General features: G+C 50.7%; 1 protein-coding gene across 2 annotated transcripts; it reads left to right on the top strand.

Moving 5' to 3' along the window:
* The first annotated feature begins 1,800 nt into the window (after window positions 1-1,800).
* Oas3 (2'-5'-oligoadenylate synthetase 3) lies at window positions 1,801-25,548 on the top strand. 2 transcript variants are annotated; one of them, NM_001009493.1, is given in 16 exon segments: window positions 1,888-2,088; window positions 5,542-5,824; window positions 6,693-6,868; window positions 8,441-8,676; window positions 9,813-9,966; window positions 10,268-10,771; window positions 12,493-12,772; window positions 13,968-14,143; window positions 16,487-16,737; window positions 17,042-17,186; window positions 18,858-19,031; window positions 20,052-20,337; window positions 21,735-21,910; window positions 22,562-22,800; window positions 24,661-24,808; window positions 24,963-25,548. In NM_001009493.1, coding segments are annotated over 16 exon segments (3,414 nt in total). In that variant the 5' UTR covers window positions 1,888-1,914; the 3' UTR covers window positions 24,975-25,548.
* Window positions 25,549-25,814: the final 266 nt, after the last annotated feature.

Below are 25,814 nucleotides of genomic sequence, written 5' to 3' on the forward strand. Positions count from 1 at the left end.
AATTGTACCCCCCAAACAGAATGTGGGTCAAGCACAGCTTGGTGAAACCCAGACTATCTGTGCTATCTGGGTTCTCTCTCTCTTTTTCTCTTTCTCTCTCTCTCTCTCTCTCTCTCTCTCTCTCTCTCTCTCTCTCAACACACACACACACACACACACACACACACACACACACACACACACACACACACACACCTTCTGTCAGCTGTGATTAGTACTTGAAGACACTGGGTTCTCAACACACACAAACAGGAGCCCAATATCAGACCAAGATGACTCTGTCCCACACTTATACTTTTGGCTGGCAAACACACCACACACACACACACACACACACACACACACACACACACACACACAGAAAGTTTGGATTTGCCCTTGCTTCTGCCTTTAGCATCTCCTCCCACAAACAGGATGCTAAGCACAGCAGTTTCCATCTCTTACCTGTGTACAGCCCTGGCCAAGGACCTCACACTCATCAATCCAGTGTCTCCTCTTGGAGCAACCTTGTGCCTCAGCAAAGCAAGGAGCAAAAAGTCAGGGTGCCTGGGACTAGAAGACCTGGGTTCAAATTCTAACTCTGAGTCGTGCTGTGTGGTGCTAGGTGACTTATTCAACCTCTTCATCCTTCTGCCGCCCTGTCTCTACAATGAAGACAGCTGTATCCCACCCTACCTTGTAAGCTTTTCAGAGAATTGAGTGAGTGGACGTTTATGTTTAGACTGTCACCAGGCATTTAATGATGGCTGATAAATATAGCCCCATTTTACAGATGGAAAAACTGAGGCCCAGAGAGGTTAACACAAGGCAGCACCGCAGAACAAGAAATGAGAGCTGGCAATAAATGAGAGGCTCTGCTAACTCAGGCCTGGCTCTGAGGTACTCTGTGGCAGCCTGTCTTGGGTCCCCAAATAGGAGGTCAGGAAGCCTCAGCAGACTTAGGGAACCTGTGAGCCTGGTCCCCAGTGTTCCCAGGCTGCCTAAAGGGTCAGAAATCACACCAGTGAAAGGAGAATTATACGAATTCTAGGTTTAGAAATATAAAATTAAAAGAGTAAGCCCCAGAAGCCACAAACTCAGGGCTAAGCCCTGCTGCCAGGAATGGCAGGCCATAAAGATAAAGAAAAAGAATACAAAAACCAGCTCAGGCTATTGAGGACTGAGCCATAAACCATCCAAAGACATCCCCCCAGCTTACTCAGGGTCATATTTTAACCAGATGTCCTCCAGACCCTGATAAGCCCCTACTGTGCTTTTCAGCCATTGTGTCCTGCAGAGAGCACTCCAAGAAACCGGGCAGCCCAAGCCTAACCAGAGGTGCTTCAAATACAAATGCTCCATCAATTTTGACCTGAAGACCCTACCCTTCTCCTGATTTAGTAGCTCTGTTCCAGGAACCAGGGGGCCATAAAACCTTCTGGAGTCCCCTTATCTCCTGGAGCCATAAAACAATCTTGTAACTTGTGATACATTCCCCTTTGACATCCCCCATCCCCTGGTGCTCACAGCCTCTGCCTTTCAATACTCTTTTTCTCAGCCTCTCGGGGCCGACTCCTCTGTCTCCTGCGCGGGATACGTGTCGGCCCAGAGATCTCTGTAATAGGTCTCCGTAATAAACCTCGCCTTTGCTTATTACATCCAAAATGGTCTCTCTGTGTCTGGGGTCCGCGATTTCCCAAGACTTAAGTAAGGGTCTCTCTGCGTGGGATCTTTCACCAGGAAACAGCACAACCATAAACATAATCTCAACAACGCCCTGAGCTTAGGGAAGAGAGGAACTTGGCAGAGAGGAGAAAACGAAAGTGAATGATCGAGAATGACAGAGGTGACACGGGCAACACACCCTATTGTCAGCTCAGGAGCACCCCAAGAAGCCTAGGGAGAAACGAAACTCTCCTGAGGGCATGGGTCAACATGGACCTGTACCACACGCCAGCCGGAGCTCTGGACAAGCTGGTGGCCCACAGCCTGCACCCAGCCCCTGAGTTCACAGCGGCTGTGCGGCGTGCTCTGGGGTCCCTGGACAACGTCCTAAGGAAGAACGGAGCCGGAGGGTTACAGAGACCAAGGGTGATAAGGATCATCAAGGTGAGAGGGTGGGGCACCCCAAGGCAGAAACCTTCAGGGTCTTCTTGAGGGAAGGCTCAGGCGTTATTGTAATGAGCCAGTCTGTGGGGAAACTGAGGAATCAAACAGCAAGTTACACATCCAAGGTAAAGGCACAACCAGGGGCACACCGGGTGACCTGATTGCTTCCTATTCTCTCTTAAAGGCTGTCTCGTTGACCCACCTACTCAGCCTCTGGGCCTCACACTGCCTGATCTGAGGCTGGGGGAATCACACCCACTGGGGCTCAGCCTTTGAGAAAAAGAAGATGACCTGGTTAAACCACACAGAGTCCCTCAAAGCTCATGGTTCTGGGGATAGGGATCACTGCCAGCTTTATGCATGGGGAACCTGAGGCTGAGTGCGGCTAAGCTACTGCTCTAAGCCACACCTTGTCACTTGAGCACCCTGCCAGGCTGTCCCTATAACCTTTGGATGCTCAGAGAGCAGGAGAGACAAACTGTGAGCTGCCTTAATCCTGGGTAAACCTGCTGAGGCAGGGGCATCATGGGGACCTAGGATTGAGACTTGAGATTGTCCTGGGTAGGTCTCAGCTCACTGGCCAGTTCCTGAGGCTGCCTCTGAGCTGGAGAAGTGGAAGGAGGCTTGTGGTCTGGGAGACACAGAGCCTGCCTTCTGCATCTCGGGTGTGGCTGAATCCCTTCCAGGCAATGGGGGATGTGGGCAAGTCTGTCCCTCCTCCTAAGGTCTCAGGGACTAACAGAAAAACAGTCTCACCAAAGGTCACTCTGGAGGAACAATGAATCTATTGCTTTTCCTGACTGAGCCTAGGGAAGTGGGCCCCACTGGAAAGCCTTCACCAGCAGGGACAAGGCCTTCTGGAAGCTGCCTAGGCTCTCCCCTCCCCCCAGTCACTAGAGCTATACAACCCAGGCCAGGAGCAGTTGGGGCAGAATTGCACTAGGGAGTCGCTAGGTCCTCAGGGGAGGGTGAATGAGCAGCAAGTGGAATCACCAGGCCATTATTTCAGACTTGGCTCCCGTGTACTGGGGTTACAAGTGTGGTTCACCAGAGGCCACCACAGGTTATGAAGTCTCCTTTCAGCCACACAAAGAAGATGGGGTGGGGAGTGGGGGGGTGGAGCAGGGTTCATGGGGACAAGTTCTCTTTAAACTCCCCATGGGGTGGGTTCGAAAACCAAAATTGAGCTCAATACCGGATGGGTTGGCAAGACCCACACTATGCCACTAAGGCACCAGCTGGGACACTCCCCCTCCTCCTCTGTTGTAGAGATTTTTAATCCCAAACCCAAGGTTTCTATCTCGCCTTTGACCATTTAGCTCCCAGATAAAAGACACACACACAGCCTTTATATTACAATAAGCCTTAAGCAGCACAAGAGCTGGGCAGATGCCTACCCTTTATGCTGTTAGAATCCACTTTCCTATTGATAACCCTGAGTTATTATTACCATGTTTCATCTGGGCTGCTCTTAACTTCAACTGGCCAGCCCTCAGGGCCACGTATTTATGGATCACCTAACCCGTGGCCACTTCTCCTCCTCTACCGCCACCTTCTTCTCCATGTGGTTCTCCTCCGACCCCAAGCCCAGGAAACCGAAACCCCACCTATGTCTCTTTTCCATGACGATTGGCTGCTGGCATTTTTATTCACCAACCAGAAATAATTTGGGGTCAGGGTCATATAGGTCTGTGTGCAGAATCCAGGTCTTCGGGCCTGACAACTTAGCACTGAGGTGGCCAGCAAGACCAAAACTCAACACTCCTGTTCTCTTTTGGCTTCAAGGAAGAGAGATGGAAGCGTCCCCTCCCCTGGTTTGCCATGTTTCCTTTGCAAGATGAGGGTATGGTAGTACCTTCCTCCCAGCATCCTTAGGGAGGTGCTCATGTGTGAGACTGGAAGCTGCCCAGTGGTTATTTCCTCTACTACTTCCTATTTCTCCACACGCCATAGAGAGGATCAGCTGTGAGGGGCGTGGCATCATCAGTGGGGGCCCCAGACTGCATGGGGCCCGAGCCTTATCTGACTCTTCCTGTCCTATGATTGGGGTCACGTACCGGTATCTGCCACCATATTTGTGGCCACAACCAGGGCAGCTATGTACTGAGAGCAGATAACTGACAGCGATAGTCATAGGAGTCACCTTCCAGAGTCCTCAGACTGGAAGCTTTGAGACCAAACACCATCGGAAAGGTCTGGACACTAGGCCTGTCCCAGCATGCTTCTGTACTTGCTGCCACAAAGAGAGTCAACTTCCTGACCACAGTCGGCTCTAAAGAGCTGAGAATGGAAGCCAGAGGGACTGCTCAGTGGTTAACGCCCAACAAGCATGAGGTCTGGAGGTCAAATACCCAGAATTCACATAAATGACATGTGGGTGTGGTAGCCTATAGTCCAGGCCTCAGAAAGTGGACAACAGTGCATCCTTAGAGCAAGCTGAACCAGAGAAACCAGCCATGTTGGAGAGCTCTGGGTCTGATCCAGGAATCCTACTGCAGTGAGGGAGATGATTCCTGACATCAGCCTTGGGCCTCCACATGAGCACACACACACACACACACACACACACACACACACACACACACTCACATACATGCGAACACACACATACACACTCATGGGCATGCATACACACACACATACACATATATGCACACATATGCGTGCACATGGAAACACACACACATGCATGCACACACATGCCCCCACATATACACATAAGCACTGGTACACACATACCCCATGCACACATACATGTGCACACACATGTACACATGCGCACACACAAATACACAAGCACTGGGACACACATACCCCATGCACACACACACATGTACACACTCACACAAACACACACATGCACACACACAATACACACAAGCACTTGTACGTGCACCCCATATGCACGTGGGCACATGCACCCCATGCCCACATGTGCAAACCAAAAAGGATGCTGGAGAGAGGGCTCAAGGGTTCAAACCTCTGGCTGTTTTCACAGAGGACCTGGGTTCATTTCCCAGCACCCACCTGGCAGCACACTACTGGGTATAATTTCACTTCCAGGGGAATCCAGGACCCCTCTTCTGGGCTCTGCAGGCACCAGGCACGCATGCACACACACACACACACACACACACACACACACACACCCCACATACATATTTGCAGGCAGAACACCCATACACATGAAATAAGAATCAATTAAATATTTTTTAAATAGATCAGGGCTGGTGGGGCTGGAGTCCAGCATCAATTACAGGTGTGCTTTTATGGATTAAAATCTTTCTCTGAAACTCAAGCCTGGCTGCTGTGAGCAGAACCTGGGTTCTGCCTGGTGTTGGATGCCAATAGCTACCTGAGGGCCCCTCCCAAGCCTTCACGGCCCACCCAGTCCATCAGGAGCTCCTATGGGAGTCCTGGAGCACAGTCCTCAGCTGTCTCTCTTCCTCACAGGGAGGAGCCCATGCTCGAGGCACAGCTCTCAGAGGTGGCACTGATGTCGAACTCGTCATCTTCCTCGACTGCCTCCGGAGCTTTGGCGACCAGAAGACCTGTCACACAGAGATCCTGGGCGCCATACAAGCATTGCTGGAGTCCTGGGGGTGCAACCCTGGGCCTGGCCTGACTTTTGAGTTTTCTGGGCCAAAGGCGTCTGGCATCTTACAGTTTCGCCTGGCATCGGTGGACCAAGAAAACTGGATAGATGTTAGCCTGGTGCCTGCCTTCGATGCCCTAGGTGAGGGGTCCCCAGCCTGGTTCAGAGTTGGTGGCATCATCACTAGAAGAAAGACTGGTCAAGCATTCTGACCTTCTACCCTACTTGCTGTGTGACCAAGGAGAGCCCCTAGCCCTCTCTGGTTCTTGGTTTCTTGCCTAAATATATTGATTTTAGACACCTAGCAGCCAGAAAGGCCTGGTTCCCTTGGCTCTGTGGTCCTGGGGCGGGTGACTGGTCCTCACCGTGCAGCTCCAGTCTCTCTCCCTCTGCCCTAAAAGCAAAAAAGGTTTTTGTGATGACCCAGCGAAAATGTACTTTTGAAGCCTTTGTTAAGAATTTGGAATTGTCTAAGATGCTCCACCTATAACATGCTAGGCTTATCCTGAAATACGCTTCTGGCCCCATCTGTGAACGAGGACAAAGGTACGGGGCCATTGCCTGTACCTTGCTGTGACCAATTCCTGACCACAGCAGCCAGGCCCCTGACACCCATGCCTTAGCTAGAGGCTCCTCTCTGTTTAGCCATCTTGAAAATCCTGTTCTGGGACTGGAGAGATGGCTCAGTGGTTAAGAGCACTGACTGCTCTTCCTGAGCTTCTGAGTTCAAATCCCATCAACCACATGGTGGCTCACAACCATCTGTAATGTAACCATCTGGTGACCTCTTCTGGTGTGTCTGAAGACAGCAACAGTGTACTTACATATGAGAAAGAAAGAAAGAGAGGAAGAAAGAAGGAAAGAAAGAAAGAAAGTCCTATTCTTCCTCTCAGCCCCCACATCCCTGTCTCCAAGCCCCTACCCCCGCCCCCAGCTCCAGAGAGGGGCTGAGTTCAGTGCCCACAGTGTCCTCTGTGTCTTTCTAACCCGCTGTCCTTGATGCCCCCAGGACAGCTCCACTCTGAAGTCAAGCCAACACCCAATGTGTACTCCTCCCTCCTCAGCAGCCACTGCCAGGCTGGGGAACACTCAGCCTGCTTCACAGAGCTCCGGAAGAACTTTGTGAATATCCGCCCAGTCAAACTTAAGAACTTAATCCTGCTGGTCAAACACTGGTACCGCCAGGTGAGGCTGCTTGGGTGGGTCCTGCCTGCAGACTAAGACTGGTTGGTTTATTTTTCTTAGTGACCATCTTATTCTGTTTCTGGGAAGTACCTGCTGTGTTCTTTGTCTGTGGTTTTCTCTTGTGAGCTGACTTCTTGTTGATTTATGGGTGCTCTTTACATATTACGGTGTTGATCGTTATTTACAATAATGAGGATGTGGTCTCCAGGTCTGGATTATACCTCTGCTGTCTTTAAAAACCATTTCTCACTGAGAATAGTTGGATTTCAATGTTAGCAGGTATAATCATTTCTTCTCTGAATGATTCGTTCTGTAGGAATGAGTTCAGATTCTTCCCAGACTCAGAATGGCTTCCTGATCTATTCATGCTTGTTTAGCAACTCTGATGGAAAGGCGGGTTGTGCTTCCACCTGGAGAGGAGCGAACAAGCTCCCCTCAAATCAGGGCCACATATCTTGGCTCCAGTAAACTACTCATAGTAGGCAGGTCTGGGTGTGAGAAGATTCTGGGTTCTAATTCTGATTTTCATTTGCTCTTTGACTTTGGGCAAATTCTCAGACTCCTCTGGCCCTCTGTTTTTGCCACTTCCCCATAAAGGAACATGGGGTTCCTCACACATAAGGAGGAGTCCCTATGAGTAAATGTATGGCTCTGAACCCTAATTTGGGAGGAGGAGAAGGGGGAAGATTGGACATTTGAAGCCTATGTGGGCCACATAGCAAGATTCTCTTAAAAACAAACAAAGAGACCCAGCTATGATGACACACACGTGTAATCCCAGCTCTCAGAGTGGGAGGCAGGAAGACCTTGAGCACAAGATCACCTGGGACTCCACTGTAAACCTCAGGACAGCGTGGGCTACCTGGGACCCTCTTTCATAAAGAAGGGAGGATGGCAGGGAGGAGAACATCAGAACAACTATGGAGCCAGGCATCCTAGGTTCTAGAAGATTCTTCTAATACCTGAGTGGTGGGTGCCCGTGTGCCCCGACCTTTGTGCCACACACCCAGAGATGAGGGGAATGTACTGGGAGGCTGCTGGGCGATTCCACCCAGACAAGTCGCTTCTGGAGAGCCAGCTCGTCTCCTTTAGGAGTGTGGGCCCCCTCTCTCCCTAGTGCGTGGGGTCCCAAGGACACAATACAGACTCAGAAGTGAGAAACAGGGCCCAGAGGAATGTGTGAAGCACGGCCGCTCAGTCACGGCTGCGTCCCAGGAAGGAGCATGGCTCTTTAGCACCCTTTCCCTGGGTACCCCGGGTCTCATCTTCTCCAATCTCACTGAGCCCCAGACCCGCCTCTTTTAATTTGAGGGAAAAGTGAACCAACCAACATCAGTCTCCCTGCTGGCTCCTCTCTGGCCACCTTTCCGCTGGGGCTTGACTTTCATTCCTTCGGGTTCCCTCATGTCAGTCTGAAACCCCACAGTAGGCAGACGAGAAAGACTGGGTGTAGGGGGTTGGGGTGCTGCTGGGTCCTGGGGTTAGCTAAGGAAGCAATCTGTGGGGTGCTATGGAGCCCCAGCTGTGTCCCTTTCTCACTGAGCCCAGCCCTCTCTGCGGTTGGGTTCGCAGGTGCAGACACAGGTTGTGAGAGCCACACTGCCCCCTAGCTACGCGCTGGAGCTGCTCACCATCTTTGCCTGGGAGCAGGGCTGTAGGAAGGATGCCTTCAGCCTGGCCCAAGGGCTCCGGACTGTCCTGGCCTTGATCCAACGCAACAAGCATCTCTGCATTTTCTGGACGGAAAACTACGGCTTCGAAGACCCTGCAGTTGGGGAGTTCTTGCGAAGGCAGCTTAAGAGACCCAGGTATTCATTCCCTCAGCTCCCACTGTCTGCTCTCCTGTCCTGTTATACTAGGGGAACAAATTGGTCCTGACTAATTTAACACTTGGAGGAGTTTAGAAACAGAACCACACCCAGGGATCACGTGGTTGTGCCTGTTTAGTCGTCACGGGACAATCATACATTAATGGCAGTTCACACCTTCGAAGGCACCTCTCAGGCCACCAAACATGTCCAGCATGCTGGCGGGCCCCTCCCAGGCAACCGCACCCCGTCATCAGAGTCCTGCCTAGTGGGTCTTTAGCTATAGTGGAGAGAATCTGGCAGCTTGCCCTGCTGGGCCTGGCTCGTCTTCCTCCTCATTAAGTCTCGGTGATGTAGCCGTAGGGTTGTGACTCACTCTTTCGTGGTTCGTGAGAAATATTTCTCTTGGGTGAATTTGTCACGCCGCGAGTCCCATTCGTGAACAGGGCTGTTAGAGACAGTTATGTGAGCATCGGTACGTATGGGCCAAACGAATGAATGTGCAGGCCTAGAACGGGACGTGAATTACAGTCCCTGGGGTGGGTGCTGTTTGTTCTCCCGTACCTCTGCTTCATAGCCATAGTTTTGTTTTGGGTTCTTTTTTATTTTTTTTTTCCTATTGCTATGAGGAAACTCCATGACCAAGGCAACTTATAGAGTGAATTTAATTGAGGCTCACAGTTCCAGGGGATGGAACCATCGTGGCAGGGAACATGGCAACAGGCAGGCAGGCATGGTGCTGGAGCAGTAGCAGAGAGCTTATATCCTGATCCACAGGCAGGATGGGGGTGGGGGGGAACGGGAATGAGGAGGGGAGAGTCTTTGAGAACTCAAAGCCCACCTACATGCCCAGCGATACCCCTCCTCCAGCAAGACCACGCCTCCTAATCCTTCCCAAATAGTTCCACCAACTGGGTACTAAATATTTAAATATGTGAATCTCTGGGGAACTGTTCTCATTCAGACCACCACATTGGAGTTCAGGACCTGGCTCTGGTAAAGCAGGTGATGTCATTTTTTTGCAAATAAGGAAACCTCCCTGTGAGTCTGGAAGGGCAAAGCTGAGAGGAGTGTCAGATCTGCCCTGACTCTGACCCTTCAGACTGCCTGGAGCTTTCTTGTCACTGGAATTACAGGCCCGTGATCCTGGATCCAGCTGACCCAACATGGGACTTAGGCAATGGGACAGCCTGGTGCTGGGATGTGCTTGCCAAGGAGGCTGAATACAGCTTTAACCAGCAGTGCTTCAAGGAGGCCTCAGGAGCCCTTGTGCAACCTTGGGAGGGGCCGGTGAGTGAGGGAACACTGGGGACCACAGGCTTTGTGCTGATGTGCCAAGGTTGTGTGGGCAACCTGGGGCTGCCTGTGGTGTCCTTGGCTCCCTGGATATGTCTGTCCACCTAGAATTCCTCACAGCTCTCTCTCCAGCATAGCACCTGGCCTGTTGTACACCAAGGTTCATATCTCTCATGACTCCCTCCCCCTCCCCAAGCCTCAGGCACCTCAGCTGTGGCCAGACAGGCTGAGAGAAAGCCTAGGTGGTGAGAGACACCTCTGCTCTGGCTGATAAGGCTTGGTCACCACCTTCCAGGGCCTTCCATGTGCTGGGATCTTGGATTTGGGTCACCCTATCCAACAAGGAGCTAAGCATGCCCTTGAAGACAACAATGGCCACCTTGCTGTTCAGCCAATGAAAGAGAGCCTACAACCATCAAATCCAGCCCGAGGACTCCCAGAAACAGCCACCAAGATCTCCGCTATGCCAGACCCAATGGTCACTGAAACCCACAAGAGCCTCAAAAAATCAGTGCACCCAAAGACTGTCAGTGAAACAGTGGTGAATCCCTCAAGTCATGTTTGGATCACCCAGAGTACAGCATCCTCAAACACGCCTCCGGGCCACTCTAGTATGTCCACCGCTGGGTCACAGATGGGCCCAGATCTGTCACAGATCCCCAGCAAGGAGCTGGACTCCTTCATCCAGGACCACCTCAGGCCGAGTTCCCAGTTCCAGCAGCAGGTGAGGCAGGCCATCGACACCATCCTGTGCTGCCTCCGGGAGAAGTGTGTAGACAAAGTCTTGAGAGTCAGCAAGGTAAGTCCTAAGGTGAAGGTGCCATTTGGGATGCCCCTGGGGAACCACGGTAGTCAGGGAGGGTCCTCAACAGAGCCAAGTTTGGTCAGGGGAACTAGATGTCCTAGGTGTGGCTGGCTGGCTGGGTATAGACAAACAGACGCTCCTTGGGTTAAAATGCAGTCACATCACATCCTAGTGGAATCCTAGCTGGAAATAGTGTAAATCAAAGCTCTGTTTGTAACTTCTGGCATCTCTCTATGTCCTATGTCATGGCTAGCCTGGCTTGCCCTCTGGTGTTCCCATGCTGTGCATGTTCATCCAGCATTGTGGCCACGTTTCCATGCCATCAAAAGCCAAGCCGGTTAAGCTTGCTTTTACTTTCTTCTTCCTCCTCCTCCTCTTCTTCAATGTTTGAAACTTTTTGAGGAGGGATAGGGTCTTCCATGTAGCCCAGGCTATCCAGGAACTCACTATGTAGCCCAGGCTAGCCCAAAATTCTAGACACTCCTCCTGCCTCTAGAACTGGAATTGCAGGTATGGCCTACCACATTTGGCTTGTTCTGCTTTTAGCAATACAGTTTTGTTGTTCATCCTGGTGTGGTTTGGGCTGACGCCTGCACCTTGCTGTCCCCGGCAACTGCTCTGTCACCGAGCTACCCTCCAACCGCCCCCCGCCACACATACACCAATAAGGTGTCTAGCATTTTGTTTTTTAAAATCCCTGTTAAAACAATTGGATCCCTCCCCCCCCCCTTGAGTTCAGAATCTTCTTGTGTTTCTCCTGAGGGCTGTGGGGCCAGTTCTGGTTGCTTCTAACCTTTTCTGGCCTCACACTGACCTGCTTCACAGGTTTCAGGCTTGTCAGGGGGCTTGTAGACAGGTCTTCTCTCCTGGAACATGCTCTCCCTCCCTCCCCCAGCCTCAGCTTTCTCATACCCCTCCCCTCTGATAAGACCTGTCCAATGTCTAGCCATGGTATTTTTTTATGTTAGTCTCACCAAGCCTGGTGGCATACACCCTTCATCCCAGCACTTGAAGGGCAGGGGCAGGGGGTTTCTTGAGTTCAAAGTCAGCAAGGACTATATAGATGGAGTCTCTCTCTCTCTCCCTCCCTCCCCCTCCCTTCCCCTCTCCTCTTCCCTTTTCCCCCTCTTTCTCTCTCTCTCTCACACACACATACACCAGCCAGTGTATCCAGTGTCCAGCACCCATCCTGCCCTAGCAGGCATTAAGCAAAGCCCAAAGCCAGGGACTTTCTGTTTACCAACCATAATGAATTAAATTCCTGAGTGAATATGTGGATGAAAGCTGAGTGGTTGACAGAACACACACAGCCTCACTGGTCTCCAGGATATGGACTTCCACCTCCTGCTACTTAGATGTGCTTAGAAGGGGATGGAATAGGTCACTGCCTCAATTCCACCTGAGTTAGTAGCCATACACTGGTCTGACACAGCAGACCTGGAGAGAGGCTCCACAGATACAACTCAGCTCCTTTTTTTTTTTAAGATTTATTTATGTTATGTATGTGAGTACACTGTAGCTGTCTTCAGACACACCAGTAGAGGACATCAGACCCCATTGTGAGCCGCCACATGGTTGCTGGGTTTGAACTCAGGACCTCTGGAACAGCAGTCAGTGCTCTTAACCGCTGAGCTCTTAAGGCCCCTGGGCTCTTAAGGCTCCTGGTTCCTGGAGGGTTGGAGAGTACAAGGTCTGAGCTGCATTTACTTCCACAGGGTGGCTCTTTTGGCCGTGGCACAGACCTCAGGGGCAAATGTGATGTGGAGCTTGTCATCTTTTATAAAACTCTCGGGGACTTCAAGGGCCAGAACTCACACCAGACAGAGATCCTGTGTGACATGCAGGCCCAGCTGCAGCGCTGGTGTCAGAACCCAGCACCTGGACTGAGCCTCCAGTTTATTGAACAGAAGTCCAATGCTCTGCATCTTCAGCTGGTGCCCACCAACCTCAGCAACCGGGTAGACCTCAGTGTGCTGCCCGCTTTTGATGCAGTGGGTAAGACAGTTGTGGGACCGGGAACCATTGAACAAGAGGCACCTGTCATACTCCTTTGGGACTCACCAAGCACTGAAAACCACCCCTCGGAGATCTTAAAGCAATCACTAAACATTCCCCAGCACCAGTCCCTAGTGCTGCTGTTTGAATGTTGCCACTCTGTTTTCTCTCTTCTCTCTCTCTTTTCCCCAAAGGTTTATTTACTGAATATAAGTACACTGTAGCTGTCTTCAGACACACCAGAAGAAGGCATCAGATCCCATTACAGACAGTTGTGAGCCACCATGTGGTTGCTGGGAATTGAACTCAGGACCTCTGGAAGAGCAGTCAATGCTCCTAACCACTGAGCCATCTCTCCAGCCCCATTTTCTCTCTTCTCTGTTTTTGGGCCATCAGCCCTAGCTCCACTGTTCTCTTGATTCACCCACTCATTTATTTATTTTAAACTGGGTCTTGATGTGCAGGCCGAGTGCCATCCCCCCCAAGTCTTCCGGGATCATAGATGTGGGACCAGTTTCGAATTGTTGGGTTCCCCCCCCCCTTAATTTTTGTTTCATGTGTGCTTACCTTTAATGCTACATGCATGCAGTACCTGCAGGAGCCACAAGGCGGTGCCAGATCCCCAAGATGGGAGTCACAAGGTTTGCACCACCCAGTGTATGTCAAGAATGGAACCTGAGTCCTCTGCAAGAACAAGTGTTTTTAACTTATGAGCTATCTCTCCAGCCCCCAGTTTCAAGTTATTAAAGTGTTAAATCCCCCATCCCTGAGACGCCTTCTCTGTCCCACTGGCGCACTTCCTCCTTTGTGACTTGTTACTGAGAGCTCCACGGGCAAATGGGATCCACGGAGCCATCTCTCCAGCCTCATGAGCCCCTTCTACACAGAGAAAACTGGGGCCGAGAGGCAATCCACACAGCTTGAATCTGAACCCAGGCCTGTCTCGCACCAGAGCCCACTGCAGAGTGAGGATAGGTAGTGCAAACTGTGAACCAGATGCTACATACCTATAATCCCAGCCCTTAAAAGGCTGAGACAGGAGGACCGCTGCAAGTTCCAGGCCATCCTGGGCTACACAGTACGGTAATGCTAACACAGATTGCTAACATGGCTGGCACCAGTACTGAGTCATTAAAGCTGAGCTTAATCAATGTGCGGGGTGAACTGGTGTCATGGGTGTTCTGTGCTTCCGCAGGGCCGCTGAAGTCCGGCGCCAAACCTCTACCCGAGACGTACTCCTCCCTCCTCAGCAGCGGCTGCCAGGCTGGGGAGCATGCAGCCTGCTTCGCAGAGCTCCGAAGGAACTTCATAAACACTCGCCCTGCCAAACTTAGGAGCCTGATGCTACTGGTCAAACACTGGTACCGCCAGGTGAGCACCCTCCCCCTCCCCCTCCCCCTTCCCAGAAGCCACCTCACCCCCTTCCCAGGAAGCCACCTCCATCACAGTCTTCACCCCCCAAAATGCCTAGGATGGTCTGCCATCACCTCTTTACAAGTTGTACTGCACCGTGGGCAGCTTCTAGAGCCTTCCTCCAAGCGAGCCCTTCTCTGAAGGCCAGCTCACATCCGTGCCCTTAAATAAAAGCAAAAACCAGCTCTCTCCTTAAAGGGGTAGGAGTTAGTTTAACATGGACTGGAATACACACCATCAGATTTAGGTCACCAAATCCCGTGTTCCGTGGGGACAGTTTCATGCATGACATTTTATGGTTAACAGTAAACAAAGCCAGGGGTGACGGCACATAGCTTTAACCCCAGCACTCAGGAGGCAGAGGCAGGCAGATCTCTGTGAATCCCAGGACGGCCAGGGCTACATAGAGAGACCCTGTACCAAAAACACTACAGGAGGAGGGAGAGAGAGAGAGAGAGAGAGAGAGAGAGAGAGAGAGAGAGAGAGAGAGGAGAGAGAGAGAGAGAGAGAGAGAGAGATACAATGGTGGACAGCAGCAAAAAGGAGAGCTCTGCGTTAGCCTCACCATGCTAACCTTTGGGTTGGTGGAAGCCAGCTGTTAAGTCGACACATCCCAAAGGGCTTCCTGTGAGGTCACTGGCAGGAGCCATGCAAGGGAAACTGTGACAAGCGAGTAAGCCTTCTGGAAATGGGTTGCTGCTTTGCCTGGCAGCGAGGGGTGAGCTCTGGAGAGGCATGGACCTAAGGGACTTCATCTCATGGATCGCTTCTTGCTCCCCTGCCTTTCCACACGTGCCGCTGCTGCATTCCTCATACTGCATAACATAGCCTGTTGTTTCCTGGGGTTTTTAACACTCTATTGGGCGATTTCCTGCAGAATCGATATAAAGATATGCTTTCTTGTACTGATAGTGTTTAGACGAATCGATGATTTTCAAGGATTACTGACTTTGGTTTAAATAACTTTAGGAAGTTAGAATAATTAATGGGAAGCCTAAGGAGATGGTTTTAGTGGTTTTGCCAGGAAGATAGAATGGAGTTCAAGGATAGAAAGTGTCCCCTCTTCATAGAATAATAAACTTGCATGATAAGCAGTTCAGTAAGTTTATACACTACAAGCAAGTAAACTGTACTAGGAAGAGAAATAGGCTCAGGACAGATTTTTTTTTTTATCAAAGAAAAACATTCATTCTAGGTCAGGTCCGAGGAAGAGGCCACAGGTGTGCCCCAGGAGAGAGCAAGGCCACTGATAGATAAAACTATTGCTTTGAACTTATAATGGGCTTATAGAACGAGTCGCAGATAAAACAACTGCTTTGAACTTAATCACCGTCTTGCTGTAACTCTCTCTGGTGTAACACTTTATCTGTGAGGTAATTTTTCTCTTGTACAGAGAACTTTCATTTGAAAACCTATAAAAAGCTAAAAGAAAAAATAAAGGTTGTTAGAGCCCGCTTGTTAGAGGTTTGCTCTATCGTTTAACTGTAAATATGTTTCACGTGTGCACATATACACATACATATGTCTATATGTGCATATGTGAAATTATTGTCTCCCTGGACACAGAGATGTTCAGGCCCAAGTAACTAAGTTTCTTTTTATAATCCCCTGCTGCTACCAGCAGGAGTCAATTGCCAGAAACCATCTGCCTTGGCCCCAGAATAGTAAGAGAGAGTTCATTGCCAGAAGCCATCAGCTCTGGCCCCCGAAGAGCAGAAGAGAGTCGAAATGCCAGGAGCTACCAGCTTTTGGTCCACTGACTCTATATCCTACCTCGGTTTACCCCTGGTGTCAAAGCTGATTTTTGACAAGTCGCAAGGATTCTTAAGTCAGACTAGTTCTGGACCCACAGCAAGCCCAGCAGCCCTGAAAGCCTTAGTTCTGATTGGTCCAGCAGCCCTGAAGGCGGGCTTTAGCTCTGATTGGTCCAGCAGCCCTGAGGGTGGGCCATATTTCATCATCGCTGTGTATTCTACAAACATTTTCCTGCACCCATGTTTACCACCTGCTAGATGGTGCCCGATACCCATTGCAGCCCCCATTCCTGTATAGCTCCTCATGCTCCTTAAAGAAAATACCACCCAAATCTCACCTCCCTGTTCACGGTCTGACCTGGGATAGGTCACAAGCCTCCTCCAGACCTCAGCTTTCTCATCTGTAAACCAGACAGCATCATCCAGCAGTCTCTGTGACCAGTTCTTCTGAGGCTCCCTTTTACATACAACCAACCACCACCTCCTAAGTCCCAAGGACCAGCCTAGAGTAAGTGTCCACATTGACTGATCTCTGGTTGGGCGACAGGTTGCCGCTCGATTTGAAGGAGGAGAGACAGCAGGTGCTGCTCTGCCCCCAGCCTATGCCCTGGAGCTCCTGACAGTCTTTGCCTGGGAACAAGGCTGCGGAGAACAAAAGTTTAGCATGGCTGAAGGCCTGCGGACTGTCCTGAGGCTGGTCCAGCAGCACCAGTCACTCTGTATCTACTGGACAGTCAACTACAGTGTGCAGGACCCAGCCATCAGAGCACACCTTCTCCGCCAGCTTCGGAAAGCCAGGTGCGTACTCCCCAGCAACCACCTCAGTCCCCTCTTCCTACTCTCTCCTGGAGTCCATGGACCGAGGAAGAGGCCATGGTAAGCTTTGAGTCACCCATCCCACCCTCCCTGCTTGCCTCTGGAGTCTGATAAAGAAGCATGGGCTTGGGTGCCCAGGGGACCCCGGGGCCCATTTGATTAGCACAAAATTAAACACCATTAAAGTCAAGGGCCCCAAGAGCTGGTTTAGGCTCCACCCAACATTCCTTCTGGCCCCTGAATTCCAACTGACTGTCCTTCCTGCCTCCCTCTGTTCTGTCCCCAGGCCTCTAATCCTAGACCCTGCAGATCCCACCTGGAACATGGACCAGGGCAACTGGAAGTTGCTGGCTCAGGAGGCGGCTGCCCTGGAGTCACAAGTCTGCCTTCAGAGTAGGGATGGGACTCTGGTGCCACCCTGGGATGTTATGGTAAGAGACCGGGCCCTGGAGCCACTGAGATGAGCCAAGGGTAAAGTGCTTGCCCACAAGCCTGAGTACCTGAGTTCAGTTCCCAGAACACACGGGAAAGGGGGAGGGGAGAACTGACTCCACAGAGTTGTCCTCTGACCTCCACTTACGATCTGTGATTCTGTGATGTGTGTGTGCGCACACACACACACACGCACACACACACACACACACACACACACACACACACGCACACACACACACACCATGCCACATTATAAATGGTATGTTTCTAACGTTTTAAAGAGGCAGGGCACTCGGGTGGAGAGCATGTTAGCTCCCCGCCAGGTCCCTTCGCTGCCCCCTCTCCAGTGGCTGGGAGAACTGATGGTGACAGCTGCTACTCCTCTGGAGAGCTGACCTCTGTAAGAGGTCATATCCCAGCTGGTGCCCAAGGGACACCTGGGAACAATAAACTGCCTTTATCTGGGGTGCAGTCCCCACTCTTCAACCTCCCTGAGACCAAAGCCTGTGCCTGACTGAACCCTGGGTTTCTCATCCCATTCACCCTCTTCTGTGTCCCTGTTCTAATTTTCTTTCTGTTGCTGTCATAAACACCACAGCTGAAGCAAACTGTTGGTTTGGCTTACAGTCCCACATTGCAGCCCATCCCTGAGAAAAGACAAGGCAGGAACCTGGAGGTAGGAAGTGGAAGCAAAGGCTACTTACTGTCTTGTTCCTCCTGGCTTGCTCAGAAGCGTAGGACTACCTGCCTAGGGGATGGTACCACCTATGGTGGGCTGGGCCCTCGAGCCTTAATCATTAGTCGGGAAAATGCCCCACAGGTTTGCCTATGGCCAGTGTGTTAGTGACGTTTTTCTCAGCTGAGGTTCCCTCTTCTCAGATGATCCCTAGCTCATCAAGTTGACAAAACCTGACTACTAAAAGTCAAATTACACAAAGCAACACATTCCCCATCTCTAAAGTCCCAGTCAAATAGTCGGGCTCTGTATTTGGAGGAGAAAAACCCAAGGCATAAGCCACCTTCAGCTCCCAAAGGCCTACTGTCTTACTCAATCCATTTCTGTGACTCTAACAAAATACTGAAAGCCAGGCAACTTTATAGAGAAGGCAGCTCAAGGTTATGGCACTGGTGTGAACTGGGCTGTGTTGAGGGTGCCATGGTAGATGCTGTCACAGTTGGGGGAAAAAGTGTTGAAATAAGATATCATGCTCCAAGGTGAGAGGCCACTGCGATGACTAGACTACGAGGATACCGAGGGCCAGGCTGGCTCTTGTCACATTTTCCTGTCAGAACACACTCAGTGTTCTCTGAGGACCACCTTTAGCCCATCCTGAGGCACCTTCCTCAAGGTTCCGTCTTTAAAGGTCCCTCATCTCCACAGAGGGCCCAGCATGCAGTGCATGAACCTTTGAAAGACAAATCATATCTGGACCACAGCCAGTGTGATGCTATTTCATTTAACATGTAAGATCCACTGGGATGGAGAGGAACGCCTGTACCCATTTAAAGGTGGGGAAACTGAGGCTGCCTCAGCACATGCCAGCCAGTGAGGAAGAACAGGGGGTGTGGGAGACTGTGGGAGCATCAGCCTCCATGGATGCCGAATGACAACACACGGGTGTCCCCAGCACGCTGCTTCAGCAAACCCCACCTGTTTCTCCCCACAGCCAGCCCTCCTTCACCAGACCCCGGCTCAGAACCTGGACAAGTTCATCTGTGAATTCCTCCAGCCTGACCGCCATTTCCTGACTCAGGTGAAGAGAGCAGTGGACACCATATGTTCCTTCCTGAAAGAAAACTGCTTCCGGAATTCTACCATCAAGGTGCTCAAGGTGGTCAAGGTGAGACCCAGGGAGCTGCAGGGGTGGGGCCTCGTGTGGGGCGGGGCCGCTCTCCAGCCACCTGGTGGGCTCTAGTGATGTCCTTGTCCACAGAAAAGGAACGAGGCAGGGGATACAGTTGGGAGCTAGGGAGGAGATCCCTTTGCAGGTACGGTGCAATACAGGGGCATCCACAGGGTACCGAGGCATCCACAGGCAATGGCTACTCTCTTTGGTTCTTGGATCTGCTTTCCTCTTTATTTCTTAACAAAAAACAAAAAACAAACAAACAAACAAAAAAAAAAAAACCTCAGCGCTAATGACAACAACCAGCTGTCTGATTTCCACAAATATGTGCAAAGCCGGATTGACTTTCTACGACTCCCTTTGTGGCAGCCCTTGGTAGTGCTAAACCTCTTGAAAGGATTCGCTTTTCTCGGAGAGAAACATCACTCAGATGGGTAGAGAGCTTACCTAGCATCCAAGCATCCCTGGATTCCGTCCCCAGAACTGTATGAACTGGGCATGCTGGAGCAGTGCTTGTGATACTCAAATTCCAGAGGTCAAGAGAGGATGACCCCAGGGTCGGCTGGCCAGTTAGTAGAGCTGTATTAGTGAGCTCCAGGCTCAGGGAGAGACCCTGTCTCAAAATGATGATGATGATGATGGTGGTGGTGGTGATGGTGATGATGATGGTGGTGGTGGTGGTGGTGGTGGTGGTGATGGTGATGATGATGGTGGTGGTGGTGATGATGATATGATAATGGAGGAGGAAGAGATATCAATGTTGCCCTCTGGCCTCCACATGCGCACATGCACACACATGCACACACACACACACACACACACACACACACACACACACACACACAGAGGTTGTAAAGGGCCCTTCAGGGCTCAAGCCACCTTCTTTTTTTTTTTTTTTCCTTTTCTTTTTTTCGGAGCTGGGGACCGAACCCAGGGCCTTGCGCTTGCTAGGCAAGCCCTCTACCACTGAGCTAAATCCCCAACCCCTCAAGCCACCTTCTATGTCCTCCCTAGGGTGGGTCTTCTGCCAAAGGCACTGCTCTACAAGGGCGCTCGGATGCTGACCTGGTGGTGTTCCTCAGCTGCTTCCGCCAGTTCTCTGAACAAGGCAGCCATCGGGCAGAGATCATCGCGGAGATCCAGGCTCAGCTGGAGGCGTGTCAGCAGAAGCAGAGGTTCGATGTCAAGTTTGAGATCTCCAAGAGGAAGAACCCCCGAGTTCTCAGCTTCACGCTGACATCCAAGACGCTGCTAGGCCAGAGCGTGGACTTCGATGTGCTGCCAGCCTTCGATGCTCTTGGTGAGGTCCCAGACAAAGGCAGGAGGAGAGGAAGAACAGAGGCAGAGTGGTTCCGGGTGGGTGGCCGTAGGGAACTGTGCAAGCAGACCACACCTACTCATGCCACAGGCAAGGGAGATGTGTGGATGTCTCACAGCTCTCCTGCTGTGTGGGACACCGTTTTTTTGATTGCCACACAGATGCTGGGTGATGGGCTGGAGATTGGCCTGGTGATTAGGAGCACGTGGTGCTCTTGAAGAGAATCTGTCTTAGCTACTTTTTTTTTTTTTTTTTTTTTTTTTGTGGTGGAGAGACACCGTGACTAAGGCAATGCTGATAAAAGAAAGCATTTTATTGAGGGCTTGCTTACAATTTCAGAAGGTTGCTCTGTTATAATGGCGGGAAGCATGATGGCCGGCAGAAGTAGAAGAGAGCTACGTTTCGATCCCCAGGCAGACAGGGGGAGGGAAGAGGGTGAGGTAATAGAAGTGGGGAGCTGTAGGGGGGAGGGGGAGAGGGACAGGGAGAGATTGAAACTGACTGGGCTTAGTGGGGGAATTTAAAACTTTAAAGCCCACCCCGAGGGACACACCTACAACAGCAAGGCCACACCTCCTAATCCTTCCCAAACAGTTCCACCATCTCAAGACGAAGCATTTAAATATTTGACCCTATCGTGGGGAGAGCATTGTCTTTAAAAATATTTATTTATTTATTTTATATGAGTGCTCTATCTGCATGTACACCTGCCTGCCAGAAGAGGGCATCTGATCCCATTACAGATGGTTGTAAGCCATCCCGTCCTTGCTGGGAATTGAACTCGGGCTCATCTGGAAGAGCTGCCAGTACTCTTAAACCACTGAGCCATCTCTCCAGCCCCATGGAGGGCATTCTTATTCAAACTACCACAGGACCCAAGTTCACTTCCCAGCGCCCACATATTGAATGAGACAGGCAAGCATTTAGATGTGATGTAGGTTCTGGTTCTTCTTACACAAATTTGTCTGCTCTGCTTCTATTTAGGTCCACAGGACCAGCATGGTGGTATCGGGCCCCTACCCCAGCAGCCCTGTTACCCAAAGAAGAGTTTTTGTCTTATGACTACCAGAGCCCCCTCCCTGAGAGGGCTGAGCAGGCAGCAGAGAGGGTTACAGACACTACACCATAAGCCTAAACTCTCTCCAGGATGGATAGACTGCTGGCTGAAAAGGAGCCAGGGAGAGAATCCCACTCTCATGGGCGATCTAAGCTAGGCTGTGCCATATCTATGGCCCCGCCCTCACACCTGGTGATCTCCCAGAGGGTCTCAAATCGCCCTTAGACAAGGGACATGAAGGGTCTCTTAGACCAGCTTTCTAAACTGGCCCACCTGGGCTCTGTGAGAGACAGAATGACTCTAGCCTTCTCCCTCTCTACAGGTCAGCTGAAGTCCGGCTCTCGGCCAGATCCCCGGGTCTACACGGACCTCATCCAGAGCTACAGTAATGCAGGAGAGTTCTCTACCTGCTTCACGGAGCTGCAGCGGGACTTCATTAGCTCCCGTCCCACCAAACTCAAGAGTCTGATCCGTCTGGTGAAACACTGGTACCAACAGGTTAGTCACAGGGACTGTTGGTCACTCCTACCTCACCCCCAACCCCCTCCCCCCGCCACACACACACACACACACACACACACAGCTGGGCTGGGTCCCAGGTACTGTGCCCTAAGTAATTTCCTTAGAGGAGACAGGGGTCTGGCCACAAACATAGCCTGTGAGATCAGTCACATTCCACCCGGAGGACCTTGGTTTTCCCATCCATGAAGTGGGGTCAAGCCTGGTCTAGTACAGGCTTGTCATCTCAGTTACTTAGGAGGCTGAGGCAGAAAGATGGAAAAGTCAAGATTGGCCTGGGCTACAGAGCAAGTGAGCTCAAGGCTAGTCTGGCCAACTCGGCAAAAACCTGTCTCAAAATAAGAAGTGACAAGCCAGGACACAGATTCTTGGAGGGGTGCTGATAGAGCACTTGCCTAGAATGAGTAAGGCTCTGAGCTCCACCAACTCACACCCACACTCCCAAAGAGTAGAGCTAACGAAGTATGCCCGTGTGTCAAGGGTGATGCCTAGCCAGTCGTCTGGCACACGGGGACGTTCGGTTAAGCCTTAGACTGTCAAGTCCGGGGGTCCCTCTTAACCTGTGTGAGGCATTGGGCATTGTGTTCCCAACGTGGACCTACGCACGTCTCCTGTGTCTTGCTTCTCCAGTGTAACAAGACAGTCAAGGGGAAGGGTTCCTTGCCCCCCCAGCACGGGCTGGAGCTCCTGACTGTGTACGCCTGGGAGCGAGGCAGCCAGAACCCCCAGTTCAACATGGCGGAGGGCTTCCGCACAGTTCTGGAGCTGATTGGCCAGTACCGTCAGCTGTGCGTCTATTGGACCATCAACTACGGTGCAGAAGACGAGACCATCGGAGACTTCCTGAAGATGCAGCTTCAGAAGCCCAGGTTTGGTCACCCCCAGACTCCCCGACCTCAGATCCATGGTACCCACTTCTTTCTGCCTCCTAGAAGCTGAGGACAAAAGGGCAGGGCCCACTCTCTTGAACTGGGTGGTTTCCCAGAGTGGTGCTTTTATTTCCTGAGGAGATAGTCAGTTTCTGGGTCGCCTGTGAATGTGGTTGCCAGATGAAATAAATACAAGCCACCAAGTTCAGCTCAAATGTGAACAAACAACAAATAGTGTGTTAGTCTGAGTGGGTCTCATGCAGGATTTGGGACACGCATATGCTCTTTTTTTTTTTTTTTTTTTTTTTTGGTTCTTTTTTTCGGAGCTGGGGACCGAACCCAGGGCCTTGCGCTTCCTAGGTAAGCGCTCTACCACTGAGCTAAATCCCCAGCCCCGATGCTCTTTATATTTAATGAGAGCCGGGATATGGCTCAGCTGGTAGAAGGTTGCCCAGGATACAAGAAATCCTGGGGTCAATCCCAATCACCACATAAACTGGGTGTGGTGGTGCAGGACTATGATGCACACACTCATGGGGTAGAGAGGGCAATCAGGAGTTCAAGATCATTCCCAGCTATAAAACAAGTTCAAGGCCAGCCTGGGTTATGTGAGACCCTAACACCCCCCCCCAAAAAAAAGAAAGTTGCAGAGGCCATGAGGCACATCTGTAATCATAATATCCAAGAGGCTGAGATAGAAAGGCTGGAGAGATGGCTCAGCAGTTAAGTCTGCTCTTCCGGAGGACCTGGGTTCAATTCCCAGCACCCACATGGTGGCTCAGGACCATCTGTTATTCCAGTCCCTGGGGACCCGATGTCCTCTTTCTGGCTTTCATGGCACCAGGCATGTATGTGTGTAGACATACCTGCAGACAAAGGACTCATACACATAAAAGAATGAGAGGAAATCAAGAGGCTGAGGTAGGAGGTTTTCAAGTTCAAAGCCAGCCTGAGCTACCTCGTAAGCTTCCCACCTCAAAACTTAAATGTATTCACAAGTCCTGAGACACTCAGATTCAACTGGTCATCTAGTATTTGCATTCATTGGATCTGGAAGCTTTACATCCTTTGGGTTATAGAAACATGTTTTTCACCATCTTACCTACCTCTGAAATGGGGATGGATGTAAGCAAGATTGTCCCCTGAACTCATGTTACATTAACAGTTTGTGGGTAGTAGCAGTTTATACTGAGAAACAGTCTGTTGTACATGATATACATTAGCTAGGTAATAGTTTCTACCATGGAGGCTGGGAGGGAGGGTGGTAGAGCCAGTGCTGTAGTTGATTAGCAATGCCTGTCTTCACTTGTAGAAAGTGATTAGCAATGTCTGCCTGGGCACACATGAAAAAATTGGTGCATGTGCAACTGCTTTTTTCCCTCCTTCCTTCTTTCCTTCCTCTTTTAAAAACTGTGTGTGTGTGTGTGTGTGTGTGTGTGTGTGTGTGTGTGTGTAGTGCCCATGGAGCCTGGGGGAGAGCACCAGATCCCTAGAACTGGAATCATAGAAAGTTGTGGGTTACCCCATGTGGGGGCTGGGAACTGAAGCCAGGACCTCTGGAAGAGCAGTCAGTGCTCTTAAGCACTGAGCCATCTCTCCAGTCCCCCCATCCCCACCCTTTCTGAATAGACTATTTAGCCCAGACTGCTCCAAACTCACAATCCTCCTGCCTCTGCCACTATATCCTACTCCATATGTTTCTTCTTTTCTACCCCTACCCTAGAGTGTGTACCTGAGACACAGAGGAGTCCTTAGGTACTGGCTCTGGCCCGTGTAGTGTTAGGTGAGAGTGGAGAAAAGCCCACCCAGTGTCACAGGTGGATACTGTGGGGATAAGACTGGCCCTAAATACAATTACAGGCCTGTCATCCTGGACCCAGCTGACCCGACAGGCAACCTAGGCCACAATGCCCGCTGGGACCTGCTTGCCAAGGAGGCTGCAGCATACACATCTGCCCTGTGCTGCATGGACAAGGACGGCAACCCCATCAAGCCATGGCCAGTAAAGGTGAGGCCATGTGAGACAGACAGAGGCATTGCAGATGTGGGCATGGGCAAGACAGCCATGGCCTCTATGGTCCCTGTGCCTCCACTTCCTGTGTGGTGAGTGGTTACACCTCTAGGGAAAGACTGAGGTAACCAGTATCTCTTCCTTCCCACAGGCCGCTGTGTGAAGTCCAGAAAGATCAAAAAGTGACACCAGCCCTCAGCAAGGGATACTCAGAATATCTGGCCAGATGTGTGTGTGTGTGTGTGTGTGTGTGTGTTGTGTATTGTGTTTATCTATATATGTTTCTGTGCTGTGTCTGTGTGTCTCTGTAGGTGGTGTGTGTCTGTGTACCCACAGGTGTCTACATGTGTCTGTATATATGTAAGAGTGTGTGTATGTATGTATGTTCACGTGTCTCTGTGTGTGTGCATCTGTGTGTTTGTATGTAGTGTGTCTATAGGTGTATCCTTATGAGTGTGTGTGTTTGTGGTGGAGTGTGTGTGTGTCTGTGTATCTGTGGGTGTCTATATGTGTCTGAGTGTGTGTGATTATTTGTGTGTTTATGTGTCTGTGTATTTGTGTGTAGTGAGTTTATAGGTGCATCTGTGTGTCTATATGTATATGTGTGTCTATGTGTGTCTATGGTGTGTGTCCGTGTATCTGTGGGTGTCTATGTGTGTCTGTATGTACGTGTGTGTGTGTGTGACTTGCTTTGTCCAAATGATTGTATGTATGTATGTGTGCTCATGTGGCTCTGTGTATGTGTATGTTTGTGTGTAGTGTGTCTGTAGGTGTATCCGTGTGTCTATAGGTGTATGTATGTCTTTGTATGTCTATATGTCTGTGTGTGTGTATGTGTGTATGTATGTATATGCATGTATGCATGTGTGTATGTTATATATGTGTGTATGGAATGTATGTGTGTATGGTATGTATGTATGCATGTTATGTATGTCTGTATATGTATTTATGTTATGTATGTGTGTATGTTATGTATGTGTGTATGGAATGTATGTGTGTATGG

Source organism: Rattus norvegicus, chromosome 12 (assembly GCF_036323735.1).
Source record: "Rattus norvegicus strain BN/NHsdMcwi chromosome 12, GRCr8, whole genome shotgun sequence".
NCBI classification, from domain to species: Eukaryota; Metazoa; Chordata; class Mammalia; order Rodentia; family Muridae; genus Rattus; species Rattus norvegicus.

Bases quoted from the DNA above. Each gene is read 5' to 3' on its own strand.
- Oas3 (XM_039089662.2), top strand. From the start codon at position 1,807: ATGATCGAGAATGACAGAGGTGACACGGGCAACACACCCTATTGTCAG. The intron at 6,869-8,440 runs GTGAGGCTGCTT...TTGGGTTCGCAG, and splicing joins TCAAACACTGGTACCGCCAG to GTGCAGACACAGGTTGTGAG. The intron at 14,144-16,486 runs GTGAGCACCCTC...GTTGGGCGACAG, and splicing joins TCAAACACTGGTACCGCCAG to GTTGCCGCTCGATTTGAAGG.